The sequence below is a fragment of the Brassica napus genome, chromosome C9 (genome assembly GCF_020379485.1).
Source record: "Brassica napus cultivar Da-Ae chromosome C9, Da-Ae, whole genome shotgun sequence".
Taxonomy (NCBI): domain Eukaryota; kingdom Viridiplantae; phylum Streptophyta; class Magnoliopsida; order Brassicales; family Brassicaceae; genus Brassica; species Brassica napus.
The window spans coordinates 4,306,844-4,324,726 of NC_063452.1; the positions used below are offsets into that span (position 1 = coordinate 4,306,844).

Consider the following 17,883-nt stretch of genomic DNA (forward strand, 5'->3'; position numbering starts at 1 on the left):
TATGATACTCTCTTCCATTGACAGAGAAAGTGACACTCGGAGCTTCACCTTTTATTATGTCATCAAAAACAGGTGAACGATCAAGAACATTGATATCATTTAATGTACCTGGAGGTCCAAAAAATGCATGCCATATCCAGAGATCGTATGAAGCAACCGCCTCTAAAACGATTGTTGGTTTACCCGAACCACGAGAATATTGTCCTTTCCAAGCGGTTGGACAATTCTTCCACTCCCAATGCATACAATTGATGCTTCCTATCATCCCGGGAAATCCACGATATTCTCCAACATCAAGTAGACGTTGAAGATCAGCCGGTGTTGGTCTTCTTAAGTACTCATCGCCGAACAAATATATTATTCCTTCTACCAAATTTTCCACACATAACCGAGTTGTTGTTTCACCGAGCCGGAGGTATTCGTCGACCGCATCAGCTGCAGAACCATACGCCAAGACACGAATGGCTGCGGTGCACTTTTGAAGAGGAGAGAGACTAATCCTTCCGAGACCATCTTTCTTTTCCCAAAAATATAGAACTTCGTTGGAGAGTCGATCAACAATGTGCATGAACAATGGCTTGTTCATTCGAAAACGTCGTCGGAATAAATTATCAGGATACGTTGGAGTATCACAGAAATAATCATTCCATAAATGAATATGCCCTTCTTCACGATTTCTTTCGATATAAGCTCGGGGGTTTTTTTTTTTGACCACCACTAATATTTAAATTCTCAAACGCTTGATCAAAGAATTGATCAAATTTTTCATCAAATTTTTGATCAAATATGTCATCAAATGTATCATCAGATGATTCATCAAATGTGTTTTGAGAAGAAGAAGCCATAGAAATGATTAAAGAGTTTTATAAACTTGTGATCAAAGAGAGGAAAAAAGAAGAAGATGAGTATGCTTGATACAAGTAGAGAGAATAGAGAGAAGATGAATTTGGTTTTGTTAGAAAAAGAGAGTAGATGAGCTTGTGTGATGTTAGAAGTAGAGAGCAATAGCAGTGAATTATATAATACAAATGATCAAATGTAGTTGGTATTGGTATTGGTAATGTGTTAAAAGTGTGTTTATTTGTTCAAGTAGTTGGTATTGTGTGATCAAATAATACAAACTGCGTGATGCACATGCACACTGAAACCAGTGACACACTGAATCAAGCCGAGACAAGCCAAACTGACACAAACTGATACAATACAAACTGACACAAATAAAAGAACCCGTGATGCTCCTCTCCAATGTAGCCTCTCCTTTCCCGCTACCTGAAACAAATAAAAGAACAAGAACATGAAACAATGGCCCGGAACAAGATCATGAAACAATGAACAAGAACACAAAACACCAAAGCATTAGAACAAGAAAAAGAACATGACATAACATGAAGCAAAACATTACAAATTTAAGTAGATCCTAAAGCCGAGAACATGAAACATGAAACATAAGGAAGACATAAAGCCGAGACAACTTGAACATAAAACAAACTAGAACATGAACTTGAACATCAAACAAACAAACCGAGAGTTACATTAACTCATTTATAAGCTTTTTCTTGAGATCTTCTTCATAATCAGCTAGATTCTCCTTTGCAAGAAGCTTCTCAAGTACCCTCATCTTGGAGAGCTGTTGCTTCATTGCCAAGTCATCCTTCTTGATGCTCCACATGAGCTGATAATCAGACACATCTTGCCCCTCAACCTGCGGCTTCTTTCCACGAGCTTTTGCAGCCTTAACACCAGAGGGACGAGATGTTCCTTCTACACCAGCATCGCATTCATTGACTTGAGAACTTGCTCCTGAATGCGAACCGTCAGCGAACTTCCTCCTTTTGGAGCTACTTTCAGTTTTAGAGGTAGCGAACTCACACCACTTCTGGTCGTTCCACGCATGTTCAAGGCTGAACTTCTTTGTTTGGTTGTTGAAGTAGATTTCGTGGGCTAGTTTTAGAACGTCATTGTCATTCATGCCACTGGTTTTCTCTCTTGTGGCTGCCTCATACGCCCCAGCAAACTTGCAAACTGCTTCATTCAGCTTGTGCCAACGTTGCTTGCATTGATTCCCGTCGCGTTTTTCATAGCCAGCAAGTTTTGGACTAGCCGAGAAGTATGCTGCAACTCTTGTCCAGAACGTTGCTGACTTCTGCTCTTTCCCCACCACGAGGTCTTTGCTAGTGTTCAGCCAGCTGCTAATCAGCACTATATCCTCTGTCACTGTCCACGTCCTTCTTTCCTTACGCTCTACTGGAAGCTCCGCAGCTTGACTGCCAAAGGACGGCACTTGCGATGAAGAGGTTGGAACGCGTCCTTGACTGCCAAAGACTACATTTTGTTGACTATGGAGAAGTTCAACAAAATTTGCCGAGTCCTGGAATGGATTGAAATCCATTTTCGAAGTCAATGAGAGAGGAGAAAGAGGAGACAGAGGAGAGAAAGGAGACAAAGGAGACAGAGGAGACAGAGGAGAAAGAGGTGAAAGAGGTGAAAGAGGAGACACAAGCGAATGAGAAGAAACAGGGGAAAGAGGAAAAGGAATGAGAAGGCGCATTCATCTGTTGGAGAATGAACTAGAAGACACAGTTTATAAAACGTTCAAGAAAATGAAGGAGAGAGATTTCGCATTCAACACACACAACCAACAAGTCTATGTAACCAACACACACAACTCGCATTCAACACACACAACCAATATGACTTGACATATATCTAACAACAAACAACTAAAAACAAACAATGCTTTATTTTCACACCATCAATTCTATTTATTACGGTGACACAACCATAACCCAACACTAAAGCAACCATTAAGTAACCTAACTACCAGTCAGACAGAAGCTACACCATTTTATTACAGACCAGAAGCTACACCAGCACATTTCGACCAGATAAAAGAGAGAAAGACTAACCTTTGATGCTGCGTATTCCTCTGTCAAATGACCCATGCTTAAGCACGTTTGATCCAGCCATCTAAACACACAAAGACTGAACACATTAACCCATTTTCTTTGATTCTGAAACAAAGACTGAGACTTTAATTCTTTTCTTTTCAGTACACAACACAGAAGCTATTTTATCTAAGACGGAAGATGATTAAAAAGCAAACACTAACCTCAGATTCCACAGAACATATCAAACGCGATTTGATCCCTTCATCTCAGCACGCAAAAGACAGAACCAAAAGACACAAACAAATAATAAAATTAATCACCACAGAGAAGCCCAATCAAAACCAATAAACAAAACGAGATTGAAATAATATATTTGAACCTAAGACATGTATGACTGAAGAACATGGAACAGAAGCTTTACCTGAGCGATTCGCAGAGAGCCATCGACTGAGAGCTCCGTCAGCCGTCGAGGACAGCCACCGCCAGACAGATAGCTCCGTCAGCCATCAAGGAGAGCCACCGAGAGACAGAGAGCTCCGTCAGTCGTCGAGGAGAGCCACCGCAAGACAGAATTGAACCTACAAACAAATAAAACTCGCGATCAAACCAAGAAGAAGTCTAATCTAGACATGCATGATTGAAATACACAACAATACATTTACCTTCCGATTCCGGTTGATCCACGGCGAGAGAGGGAGAATCGCATAGTCACACGAGCCACAGAGACAGAGGATTCCGTTAGGAGGTGTGGAGACAGGGAGTATCGCCGGTATGTCGACGATCCACGGCGAGAGTAGGAGAATCGCCTTCTCCGAGCTTCGGTTTCGAGAGAGAGAGAAAGGAGACAATTCGGTTTCAAAAAAGAGAGAAATGACGAAACAAAGACACGCTCCCCTTCTCTCCTCTCATTTTGCTTACACGTGTTCCATAAACACGTTTCTTCTTTACCCCAAATAAGAAACGTCTTTACCTTTTAATTGTCTTTTTGATTTTCTTTTAATCATAAGATCTCCCCTAAATACAAGGGATAATCCTGCTCTAATCTTCATATATAATTCATATTTTCGAGTATAATCAATTTTTTTATAAGCAAGATTATAATGGGATATATATGCATAAAATACGCACTCTCACATTCATAATACAAATAAACAAGTTGCCAAGTGTTCTATCAGATTTTGGGGAAGACCAACATTATTGTTTTAGTTAGTGTGTTAGAAAAAAAAAAAGAAATGAGAAACAATTTTTTTGGAAAAAGTGAAAGGAAAAGAGACAAAAAAACACAAAAGTATTGATATTATCATGTTCTTCTTTTATATGGGAGTGGAAGCATCACTCATATATTGTCCAATAAAGCCTTCAATAATTAGAGATATCATTCTACACGAAAAAAAAATAATAATTTGGTACGTTACACGCAAACCTTATCTCCCTTAAAAAAATTAAACGTTTTTCTAACACCAAAAGCTTTTCTTTCTAAATTTGATAATTAATTGCTAGGGAAATAAAATCTTATAGGGTGCAGATTCCAACTTAGTTTTGATCTTATTGGAAAATTGATCTATTTTAATTAATCTTTTACGATATCTGCATTCGTGTTATATTTAACGCTGGGTTTACATTATTCAAGAGTGGAAAATAGAGAAATTACACATCCAGATTCATATATTTATAAATCAAACTAAAAACATGAACTAAAGATCAAAAAGAAAATTAATTTTCACCAAAAAGAAAAGAAAATTCATAGATGTGAAATTTAGGTTATTTATTTCTTACAGATGTGATGTTATCTAACGGCAATAACAAAATCTGTCAATCATATCATATGACAAAATATGAATGGCTTAATATCAACTTATCTTATTCCAAACATCGTTACAGGGTATTTATACAATCTCAGTGTTAGTTCCTAAACCTAATCATGAATAAAGCAATATGTAGAAATAGGAAACTAACATATATACAAAGATATGAGAATATATCATATCGTAATACTCCCCTCAAGTTGGAGTATGCAAGTTTCGAATGCCCAACTTAAAAAGAAAACTTTCAAATTCCTTACGTCCCAAAGCTTTAGTCAGAATGTCTGCAAGTTGGTTTGTAGTAGAGACGTAGGATGGTTTTAGGACTCCCTTGATGATCTCATCTCGAATGAAATGGCATTCAATCTCAATATTCTTCGTACGTTCATGGAAAACTGGGTTAGAACCGATATGAATCGCAGGCTGACTATCACAAAAGAATATAATAGGACCATTGTGCTCAATTCCAATCTCACGAAGCAATGATTTTAGCCAGAGAAGCTCTTTCATAATTGCTCTCATCGCTCGATACTCTGCTTCTGCTGAGGAACACGCAGCTGTATCTTGTTTCTTGGTTCTCCATGAAACTGGAGATGATCCCAACTGAACAATCCAACCTGTAAGCGAACGACGCGTGATCGGGCAACCTCCCCAATCTGAATCACACCAGCCTGTTAAGTGGAATGGAGATTCAGCTCGTAGTATGATACCCTGTCCAAGAGTGCCTTTCAAATATCGAACCACCTTCAGTGCAGCCAGCCATTGTTCTTCTTTAGGTGATTGCATAAACTGTGATAATATGTGCACTGCATACGTCAAATCAGGTCTTGTGGCAGAAAGGTAAATGAGCCTCCCAACAAGTCGACGATAACGTGCGGGTTCAGACATGACCGGTCCTTTTACACGACCAAGTTTATGGTTTTGGTCCATGGGAGATCCTGCTGGCTTACAGCCAAGAAGTCCTGCTTTCGTAACAATGTATGTGGCGTACTTCCGTTGATACAAATAGAAACCAGTAGGGCTCCTTGCAACTTCAATACCAAGAAAATATTTCAGAATGCCCAGATCCTTCATGTGAAAACATGTCGACAAGTAATCTTTGAGCAGTTGGATCTCTGATGGACTACTTCCTGAGATTATCAAATCATCAACATATGCCAAAACCTTGAGAGATACTCCACGTTTCGAATAAATAAAAAGAGAGTAATCAGACTTGGTCTGTGTGAAACCATATTTGAGGAGAGCATCTCTGAGTTTTGCGAACCAGCACCGCGGAGCCTGCTTTAACCCATAGAGAGATTTACGAAGTTTGCATACACGAGTCTTGTTTGGACAAGGAAACCCCTGCAGAATTTTCATATAAACATCCTCATGAAGATCACCATGGAGAAATGCGTTGTGAACCATTTGATGAACCTCATGATTCTTCTTAGCTGCATAATCCAAGAAAACTTGAACTGTCGTCATCTTTGCAACAGGCGAGAATGTATCAGTATAGTCGACCCCTTCCTTCTGCCGGTTTCCACATACATCTAACCTCGCCTTGAAGCGTTCAATAGTACCATCAGATCGGTATTTTATCGTAAAAACCCACTTACTATCAAGAGCTCTCTTGTTTGGTGGAAGCTCTTGAAGATCCCATGTATGTTGACTTTCAAGAGCATGTACTTCAGTACCCATAGCCTCTCTCCATATCTTATCAAGCATCGCCTCTTTGAACGACTTTGGAATATCATGAGCCGTTATGGCTGCTAAGAAGCTGCGATGCAACGCAGAAATTTTTCACAAGATAAGGATTCAGAAAGAGGGTAAACCGAACCTGAAGACAACTGTGGAGAGAGTGAAGATGATGAGAGAGAGAGGACATTCGACGGTGACTGTGTTGACTACGTAGTCACGTAACCTTGTCGAAGGAACCTTTGAACGATGACCACGTCCCAAGTCAGCCGGTATCTGCTCCTCTAAGTCAATATTAGCAGCCTCTTGTGGTTCTGTTGTAGGAACCATAGCACCCATGGGATCAGTATTTGTAGCTTCTGGTGAGTCTGCCATAGGAATCACAGTATCAGTCTCCATTGCTACACTTGGTGTCACAGTTTCTGGTACAAGAGACGTTAGGATCGGAGTTTCAGTACCCACTGGTTCTTCTGTAGCCGACACCACACTTTCAGAATCAGACGCATCAAAGGAGATCTCCCTTGTTTCTAGGTTCACGTTTGATGTAGCAGGCACTGGTGTGATCAGGGAATTGGAGAATGGGAACTTATCCTCACAAAACACAACATCTCGCGAGATGATGACAGTTTCTTTTTCTAGATCAAGTAACTTCCATCCCTTTTTCCCAACTGGATACCCAAGAAAGACGCACTTCCTACTCCGTGGAGCAAATTTGCCCCCCTTGTGATTGATATTATGGGCATATGCTAAGCAACCAAAGGTGCGAAGATGGCTAAATGATGGAACCCTTCCATGTAGCTTTTCAAAAGGAGTTTTGCCTTTGTGGAGCTGGGACGGCGTCCTGTTAATGAGATAGACCGCTGTCTTCACACATTCTCCCCAATATTCAATAGGAAGGTGAGCTTGAAATCGCAATGCTCGAGCTACATTTAATATATGTCGATGCTTGCGCTCGACACGTCCATTCTGCTGCGGTGTATACACGCACGATGTCTCATGATGAATCTCATTCTCCTGAAAAAATCTTGAGAGACAAAGAAATTATGTCCCATTATCACTTCTTATTGTCTTTACTTTCTTTGAGAACTGCTTCTGAACCAAAGCCACAAAATTATGTATATGACTTGACACAGATGTCTTATCTTGTAAAAGATATACCCAAACAGCTCGAGAATGATCATCAACAATAGTTAAGAAATAACGTGTGCCACATAGAGCCGTAGTACGAAACGGACCCCATAAATCGCAATGAATCAAATCAAAAATTGCATTAGAATATGTTGAACTGTCTGGAAAACATTGACGAGTCTGTTTAGCACGGAAGCAAATATCACATTGTTTCAAAATCTCATTTCTACTACCACTACAAACACCAGGAAGCAAACTAACAATCCGAGGAGAAGGATGACCTAGTCGGTGATGCCATAGAACTGAGTCATCTCGAACACTTGTATGCAGTGAAGTCACTTTCCCAACACCACAGAGCCGGTACAGTCCCTCTCTCTCTCTTTCACCCATCCCAATCAGCGTCTTCGTAGTGCGGTCCTGTAATAACAAGAGCTTATCAGTGATCTGTCCAACCAGTCTATTATCTGAAACCAATTGGCCAAAAGATATCAAATTGGTGTCAAAACCATCCACGAGATAGACATTATGGAGTATTAAGTTTGGATTCAAAGTAACAGTTCCTTGCTGTAAAGCAAGAACGTTTAAACCATTGGGTAATCACACGGACACCGGAAGTATAAGATGAATGTCTTCCAGACACTCTACTTTTCCAGTCATATGATGTGTCGCACTTGTATCCAAAATCCAGCCAGTATGATCAATCTTACCACTTAAAGACTCTGGCTTTGGTGTTTGTCCCACCATACGCTGAATTATCTTCCATTGGTCATCAGAGATGCCACTAAGCCCTTGTCAATCTGCATCTGTAAGAGTCACCGGTGATGCAATAGCTGCGGCATTGGCTCCCATTATCTGTGTGCTGTTTGCTCTTGGCATAGCTCCACGACCACGACCTGAAGTGCCGCGTCCACGACCTGAGGATCCATACCCCTCTGGATATCCAATAACTTTATAGCAGGAACTTGCCTCATGTCCCATCCGACCACACACTGAACACTTTCGAGTTGGATCACGGTTAGCAGGATGCATCCGATTGTTTCCATTTGGACGAAGAGTCTGCTCCTTGTTGTATGCTGAAGCTGCAAGTTGTGAGGCAAAGCTCATTACCGGAGTTTCTTGAGCTACAGTGGAGCGTATTGTTTCATTCTGGACAATGGTTTAATACACACTATCGAGCTCAAGTAATGGAGTGATAGCACAAATACGAGAACGGATAACTCCATGTGCTGAGTCTTCTAAACCTGAGAGAAAGTCATGAACCCGTAAAACCTCTCTCTCTCTGCTTCGTGGGCTGTATTAAGATCGCGCTCACACTTTCCACAATTGCATTGTTTTGAATTCATACACTCCCTGATGCCATCCCAAATCTTCGTCAGTCTTCCAAAATAGTCGTCGACAGAAGCTCCATTTTGTTTGCAAGTAGCCAGCGAGTTGCGAAGCTGCTGAAGACGAGCGCCACTCTTCACTGAAAACCTCTTTTTGATGATAAGATTGGTGTCAAGATTTCTTTTGGCCAAATTGGTGTCAAATTGGTGTCAAAACCTCTCTTTGTATATATGTTAGTTTCCTATTTGTGGTTGAAAGAGCCATCCTACACAGACCACAATGGATTCAACAAGATGCTCTGTTTTGCGAGCTTTCTGTTTGTCAAGCGGTTCTGTTTTCTGTATTTAGAAACAGATGAGGTTCTGTAGAAGAAAGATAAACTTCAAGCAATCGAAAATAATGGATCAATGCTCTGATACCATGACAAAATATGAATCGCTTAATATCAATTTGTCTTATTCCAAACATCGATACAAGGTATTTATACAATCTCTGTGTTAGTTCCTAAACCTAATCATGAATAAGGCAATATGTAGAAATAGGAAATTAACATATATACAAAGATATGAGAATATATCATATCCTAATATCATATCTATTGAATCTATCTTTATGACTTTACATTTTCTTCTTTTATATAGGTGCCTCTAGATAGCCGACGTTCATGCATGTTCCATTTATTTTGTGTTGTCTCGTATCTTATAAATATTTGATATCTACGTGAAATATAATCCCACGTCATGATTCACGATGGACATGGTTTGCCAAAAAGTTTGGAGCATAAAGGATTCAATTACCCCGTGACGTCATCGTATCAATTGATGGCGATTTCTCCTGACATTCATTGGTCATATAAAAACTTTATATTAAGATGGGTAAGATATGGTTGTTAACAAAAACTTTATATTAAGAAAGGCGACTATTTTTATGTGAAGGTAAAAACTGTTTTATTAAAATCCGTAAGATCTTCGACGGTGTTGAACTTTGAAAGAAAATTTAATCTTACTAAAATAATAACACAATGTCGTTTATTTTCTTTACTGTAATAGTACCGATTTATTGGTTCAATGAATTTTGCTTTTCCATGTACGTTTCTATTACTAGGATGTTTGAATGACTCTTATCATAACATTTAACTACATGGTTTAGTCAAAAAAAATAATATTTAACTACATATGTCTCTAACGTAGGATATGTTTTCTTCTTAGATCACTTCATTGAGATAAAACTGTAGGCAAAAGACTTAGATAACACCAAAGATATTATGATAAATATATTTCATAAGGATAAAAACCCCCAAATAACACTCATTAAAATGGGAAATGACTAAACTACTTCAATTGCCCGCCCGATCTAGTAATCTACAATCAAATATTCATTTACACAATCTGCTTAACTATACTGTTTCACACGATTGACCGATGATTAAGGATAGTTAATTATGTTTTTAAACGTACTACTAAGGTTAGTCACGATATTTTAAACCACTACAAAAAAAAGACTGGATTGTATCACTTAATTTGAATCTAAAAAATAAGTGATATTATTTTAAATTACTTATTTCTAAATGAAACAAATATTCATTATTTGGAATCAATTATAGTAACTGACGTTATTATTAACTAATATAACATCAATTCCTCTAAACTGATATATTTTATATTAATTTGTATCACTTCGTTAAAATTGAAACTATTTTGACATTTCCATCGATTAAATAACTGATGCATATATTATTTTTAGTTAACATCATTTATTAAAATGACACAATAGTTATATCAATAAAAAACTGATGTTAACAAAAAATATGTAACTGTATTTCATTTAAAATCAGTTTAATAAAAGTGATGTTATTTTATGTTAGTCTACATCATTTAGAGGGATGTATTCAACTGAGAGTTTCAGGTGATTTGTATTAAAATGACAAATCCACTGTTATTGAAACATGAATTTTAAAAACTCATATAAAATCCACTGTTATTGAATTTGACATTTCTTAAAGTACTCTGAAATCCACTGTTATTGAAAATATTTTAAGTTGTGGAGTTTTAAAGTTTTTAGGTGATTTTAGGGTGTTTGGGTAGGATTTCTTAGTTAAAAAAATTAAAACCCAAATCCCATAGTTTTAGGTGATATTCTAGAGTAGTTTAACAAAAATCACTTAAATCTCTGCAACTTATTGAAATCATCTAAAATCCCATTAAAAATCAAATCACATCAAATGTTAAATTGAATGCATCCCCCTTAAATCATTTAATATAATATAAATTAATTTATATCAATAAAAATTAGCCTAAAACTTCAAAGAAACCAAGATCAGGAGTGGTTACGATTTTTTGGGTTTGATATTGTTGTGGCTTTAAGTTAATTGGATCTTTTCTTCCATAACTGTCTCATCTCAACTAAGCATACCTTCGTCTCCCTCTCTCTGTCTCTCGATGACAACGGTATCATCACAACCAATGCCAATCTAAATGATCCATTATGATAGCAATATTTGTTTTTGTTAATTCCAATCAGATTGCAACATAGACACACACTCATTCTCGATGTCATATACTTCAGGTCTTCGTTGTCGTCGTCGTTCCGTCACTGGACACATAGCTTCTGCCACCTAATATGCTATGTACGTTAAATCTTTTTTCTCAATCCGTGATTTCTTAATCTGACAAGATCTTCTAAATACTTTGTGATTTCCATTCTCTTAGTTAATGAGAATTCCCAAATTTGATGTTTGTTTTGGATTTGGTTTCTTCTAGGAATTAAAATGTGATGTTTATGAGTTGTGGATATATTAATAATTTGCGTTTGATTATAATTCTGACTTTGTTATCTTTTTAACTGAAAATTTTCAGATATGGAATCTAAATAAACTCCGGCTGTGTCTTCTTTTTTTTTGAAGACGACTGGTGCGGTGTTGTGTCGTCGGTGAGATATTACCAATTCACTAACAACAGAGTGAGTTATGTTACTTTAGTCACTCTCGAATTACAAAGTCAGAACTAATATCGATTTTTTTTTTGTGTGTTGTAGGCGCAGGCTCACAACGTAAGAAAGATAGATATTGAAGTTTTGTGACGAATTCTTTTTCAACAGATTGTATCTTCTTTTTCTTTAACAGATTTTATCTTCAGTGCAAAGAAATTAAGAAATGGTGATTTAATAATATTTTTATTTATTATTTACTTACATAAATTTATCTATTGAAATGATTTTAACATCAATTAAATACAAATAATAATAACTAAAATTAATAATTATAAATGATAATTAATAAAAAAATCCAATATTAATTTTGCTTCATTTGTTAATAAATGAAATAAATAATTAAAATCGATTATTTTAAATGATGTTAAGACTAACATCATTTTAAAAACTGATATAAGTATTAACATCATTTTATTATAATTGATATAAATTGACAACACTTATAATAACTGATTCAAATATTTAATATTTTTACATCAATTATCAATCAAATGATGTAAATTATTTGCATCACCACTTTCAGAGTAATTTATTTAAGTGATGTAAAATTATTTTACATCATTTGTAACTAATGCAAATATTAAAAATAATTGATGCTAATTAATTAAGTCTTATTTTTGTAGTGAACTGACTGCTTTGGTTCAGTTTGAAATATATATACTTTGTTTAACACATTTGATTTCATGTATCTTTTAACCATGGCTATAATTAACTCTCGCTCGTAATAATGTGCATGATCATTGATCAATATGCGAGGGACGTAAAACAGTGAGTATATGTGACTCCGTGAGTGAGGTGGAACAAGATTTGACTCTTTGAGTTAAAGTCAGGTGATGAACAACATAAGGTTTTTTCTTTCTTTAGATTTATTGGTAAAGGGGAAAAAAGGTGCCTTTAAATTTCCTTTGTTGATGCACTAAAGGAAACATTACTTAGGCGCATTTATGAAACATTATTGACTTATTGTCAGCTAATGTAAAGAAAGATTGTAGTATAATCAATTAGTACTAGTTAGTTACATATACACAATAATTATTTAGGAAAGATGGGATTCTGGAAAATAATTGTTCTTTGTCGCCACGAATACTATCCTTTCTATAAAGATCAATATTTTGAAAACAAAAAATATTTTATGTTATTTATAAATTTCTTATTATTTTGTAATTGTAAATTGTATTTTTAAAATAATAATAAACTATTATTGATGTAATTTTATTAAAATTGATAATCAAAAAAATATATTTATGATACAATTTAATATAGGTAACCAAATGAAAATTCATCATTTTTGTAGAGCGAAGAGAGTAGTAGTATACAGTTTGTCATCCTTGATATTTGTCCACATGATTTACACTTTAAATCTTAAGCAGTCTAATAAAAATAAGGAAGTGGGATTTCAATTATTGAATATAAATATAAATTTGTAGTGCACTATAAAATAAAATAACATTTTATGTGGTTATTTTGATCATCCAAAGTTATTCCCCTTGATATGATTGAATAGGTTTTGCAACGCGAAATTCCTCAATTTAAAGAGGGACAACATGATTCACATAGATAATAATTTTACTAATTAATAATATAATCAGTTACTATTTTACTTGAATATAAAATATATGCACTGAAAGTTTCCTTAATCTAGCGATTGGTAACATGATTAATTATTGAATTTACACTAAAATATCTAGGTTCGATTGTAATGATATTTTGGGAGATTAATGGGGAAAAACTACAAAAGATTTCAGGCACATGGAAATATAATTAATTGTTCACCATAGTGGGATGCCAGTAAATTCTACATATGGTGAAATTTTGTAGAAAATATAGAATTGTCCATTCATTAGTTTAGACTAAAATATATCTCCACAGTAGAAATGTTGGGACATAATAAATCATAAGAAACCATTATGCAAATCTTCTTTTAACAACAAGCAAATACGAAAACTGAATATCAAATGGTTAAGCTGTTAAATAAAGGCTTTAATAAGTTGAAGAAGATGAGTAATATCAACGATCTATAGTCTATACTATTGAAATCAGATTTAGTGTTAGACTTAGAAACGAATTATTTACGCTAGGGGCATTGCCTTTGCGCGGGGTTTTGAGCAAAGTTCTTGTTTCGTTTCAATATTTGTTAGGGTTATTGTAGCTGTGAATTTTGTGTCTTTGGGTTGATCATTGTTTTTCAAGTTTTTTATTGTTATAGGGTTAGAGTTGTGACGATGAACTGTGTATGCACTGTTTTCAACTCATGAAGGACTAAACTGTGTTAGTAATGTGATTGATATAGTTCGTGGTGTTGCTTGCTGTGTCACTGAAACTTATTGTTTGTTTGTCTTTTTAATTTGTTAATTGATATTGTTGAGATTACATAAATTATATTAAGGTTGTTGAGATTAATATTTTTTCTTCAGTTTATTTGTGTAAGTTGTGTGTATTAAGTAATAATTTTTTTTATTCTTATCACGTTGGTTATATGTTTGTTTTATTTTTAAACTTGTTGCTTTTACCGGACCTTTAAAACAAGTACATGAAGACTTGTAAAAATAATTATAAAATGAGTGAAAATTAGTATTCGAGCCTTAATGGATTTTAAACGAATATACGTATTTCTCATAAGAAGACAATAGCATTGGCATGTTGACATTGATCATGTAAGCTATTTTCATAAGACAAGAGGAGTAAACATGTGGAGATGTTGTTGCCGCCTTTGTGTCTGTTGGGATTGTCTCTTGTATTTTCTGGTGTGGTTGTGTTTGTTTCTCTTTTATTTGATGAGTAATATGTAAACAAAAATCATTGTTAGTTGTATTTATCAGAGTTTGTAACTTACTCTGCCTTTTTTGTTTAGATAATTTCACTGATCTTGGTTGTCGTCTTCGTCTTCTTCGTAAGCATCTGCGAAAGTAAATTTGTAAATTGTTAAATAGTTGGTTGTGTAGTTTGTATTTGTTTAGCTGGCTCAATGTATGTGTCGTTGAGTTTTAGTTGAGTTGATTGATTTGGTATATATTTGTTTTGAAGTTTATTTGTAAGGTTAGACAAAAACAGAGGTGATCATTAATAATTCGTCTTTTTGGAGATTCTAGTTTTTGGTGTTTTGATTGTTTGGGTTATTGTGGTTTCTTTTAAGCTGTAAAATAAAGATTTGTGTAAAATTAGATTGATAAGTAAGGGAAATAAATAGACGACCACAAATCTTGGGTATGAAATATTTTTGATTATTGATGTTAGCACAATATAGACAGTAATATAAAGGGAATTATGTGTTGATTGTTTCTTATGGATCAATGAGGAGACGAATAACGACTCGAGTTGTTTCTTTGGTGAGGTCAGAGCCCTGGGCATAACGGATTTGCCCAACCACATCTGCGAGTTTAAATATCAGTTATGATATCGAAACATAATATAAACCTAGATGCAATATGATAATATACCTGAGAGTTCTAGGTTTGTGTTCGCAATCACTTAGAGATTGTCGAACAGTATAATCTTGACTGAAAATCGATCTCAGGAGCACCCGTGATGACTTCATCAATAATGGTTAGTGAGATGAAACGAATGAAGAATGGATGATCAGTTATCTTGTACATGCTTGAGCACCTAGCAACCTCAAAATGACTGACTTTCACAATGGAACATGCTTTCAAAGATGACTTGTAATGATTAGCACGTTTGACGGGAGTAAACCCATGAATCACGGAATCTACAAATAATATTATTCAACAAAGAATCAGGAAATAAATTAAAACAATTATGTTAAATAAGTATAATAGATCGAAGATTAACTTACCTTTTCATCAAGGAAGATAACCGTGATTCCCACAAACTCCATGTCTTTCTTGAAGTTCAGGAAATCCCATAAGCAGAGGAAGCCAGAGGCTATGCTCTGACTACTACGACCAAGACAGAAAGACTCGAAGGTTGAGTGACGGACGCCGGGACGCCGGTTTGAGAAACTGGAGAGGCAGAGAGAAACATTTTCTAGAAGGTGGTTAAAGCTAAGAGGAATCAATGAATTTTGTGTAGATGCAGATTGGGTTCATCAAAGATGAGAATCATATATATAGGGTTTACAGAGGGGCTACAAATCAGGAACATTTATGATAAAGCGATTTAAGATGGGGACATGATAAAGAGTTTAATGGTGAAAAAAATAGATTACGAACACACACGGCGCAATTCTGTAACTCATACTTGTTTGAGACAATGATGAAAAGAACTCGAACTCATGTTAAACGACAACAATTTACAATATAGGAAAACCATAATCGTTGCAAACTTAAGCTTTTTCATATAATGTGATGAATTTCATTTAAAAATGAAACCCATAATACACTTGTAGGTCCGACCCTCAGAAGAAGCCGAAGAAGCAAGGGCTTCTGACTTTCATAAATATATATTAAGTTTGGTCATTAATGTACAAAGTATCATTTAGCTTAGTAGTATAAATGTTAGTGTTTATATCTCAATAACCCGGATTCGAGCCATGAGTTTGACACTTTTTCACACTTTTTTGAAGTGGATTCCACAAAGCGCCGAGGAGTGAACAAAAACTCAACTATTATTATAACTAGGGGCATGTCCGCGCTTCGCGAGGAATATTGTTTTATTGTTGTTACTTATTATTTTTCGGATTATATAGCTAAGAACATTATTTGGTAATAGGTGATATGCTAACATATTATGTGATCGTCTTTATTTGCTAAGAACATTATTTGGTATTTTTATTATGTTATGTAGTAATAGGTTATATGCTAACATATTATGTGTTTGTTTTTTTAATAGTGTGTTGGTGTGGGTATAATAGTACCTTATTAGTGGTGGAGTGAGTTTGTGATGTAATGCATATTGAATTTCAATAATTTTACATTTAGGTATTTGTTGAATTTAAGGCTAATAGTTTCAGGGTAAAAATTAATATTTTTTCTAATTATTTGAACATTACCTTTTAAATATGTTTTGTGCTCTCTCCCTATATTTTTACATTGAGCCGTCACCATCTATGCATTTCGTTTACCTTTCCGTTATGCTGTGATTCTCGTCATCACCGAAAAAGACTCACATATGTGCTCTTGTTTTTCCTCACCTTTTTCTCCTCTTTTTCCTTAGATTTTGGCTTATGTTAGGAACTGCATCTCCTTGGGTTGGGTCAAAGTTTAGTCGTCTTTGAAGTTGTTTTCCTCGTCGTTGGCTTACCATCGATAGTCATTTCTCGTCTTAGTTTTCAAAATATGGTTTTTGGTGATCTGACTTCTATAGCTCGAGGACGGCTCCGTGATTGAATGATTTCGTTTTGTCTACCCTTCCATCTATGTTCCCCCATATCGTTGCAACTTTCATGGCTGCTTGCGTCTATGTGACTCTCCCTTTCGCCATGTTTGCCACTCCAGATTTGGATAGTGTTCCCCTCCGAATATGCTCTGTAGATTTGGAAGATTGTTTCTGGTCTCAAGTCTGGGCTCTGGTTTCTCGGGGGTTGGCTTCCGCTCTCCCTCACTCAGGTTGTTCTCTTCTTCCTTTGCTTTCCTTAGTATAAGTGTGTGGTATTAGTCTCTTGGAGCTTTGGTCCCTTCTATCCAGAGTTTTGTTGTTCTTCACTTGCATAGACGTCTTGTTTGTGCTTGTTTAGTTTGTGAGGTGATTCTTTCCTCTTAGTTGGTGGTTATCCTTATCGTTCGCTATGTATGTCTCTTCCTGCTTCGTGGATAGTGTTCTCCTCCAAATATGCTCTATAGATTTGAAAGATTGTTTCTGGTCTCAAGTCTGGGCTCTGGTTTCTCGGGGGTTGGCTTCCGCTCTCCCTCACTCAGGTTGTTCTCTTCTTCCCTTGCTTCCCTTAGTATAAGTGTGTGGTATTAGTCTCTTGGAGCTTTGGTTCCTTCTATTCAGAGTTTTGTGGTTCTTCACTTGCATAGACGTCTTGTTTGTGCTTGTTTAGTTTGTGAGGTGATTCTTTCCTCTTATCTGGTGGTTGTCCTTATCGTTCCTTATGTATGTCTCTTCCTGCTTCGTGGTGATTTTAGCCTTTTGTTGATTATTTTTCCTCTAACCCGCTTTCTTGGTTCTTTGCA

General features: G+C 35.9%; 1 protein-coding gene across 2 annotated transcripts; it reads right to left on the minus strand.

Annotated features, from left to right (window-relative positions):
* Window positions 1-1,089: 1,089 nt before the first annotated feature.
* Window positions 1,090-3,797, minus strand: LOC106399258 (glutathione S-transferase T3-like). 2 transcript variants are annotated; one of them, XR_002658737.2, is made up of 4 exons: window positions 3,551-3,797; window positions 3,110-3,466; window positions 2,907-2,967; window positions 1,090-1,269 (listed from the first exon to the last, which is right to left on the minus strand). XR_002658737.2 is itself a non-coding variant. In XM_048769761.1 (4 exons), the coding sequence occupies exon 4, from the start codon at window positions 2,546-2,548 to the stop codon at window positions 1,529-1,531; it is 1,020 nt and encodes a 339-aa protein (XP_048625718.1). In that variant the 5' UTR covers window positions 2,549-2,967; window positions 3,110-3,147; window positions 3,310-3,466; window positions 3,551-3,797; the 3' UTR covers window positions 1,357-1,528. The 2 variants fall into 2 exon arrangements, 1 of the variants encoding a protein (XP_048625718.1); XM_048769761.1 differs by lacking the exon at window positions 1,090-1,269 and having other exon boundaries at window positions 1,357-2,967; window positions 3,110-3,147; window positions 3,310-3,466.
* Between the last annotated feature and the right edge of the window lie 14,086 nt (window positions 3,798-17,883).

Coding starts and splice junctions, on each gene's coding strand:
- LOC106399258 (XM_048769761.1), bottom strand. CDS start 2,548: ATGCGCCTTCTCATTCCTTTTCCTCTTTCCCCTGTTTCTTCTCATTCG.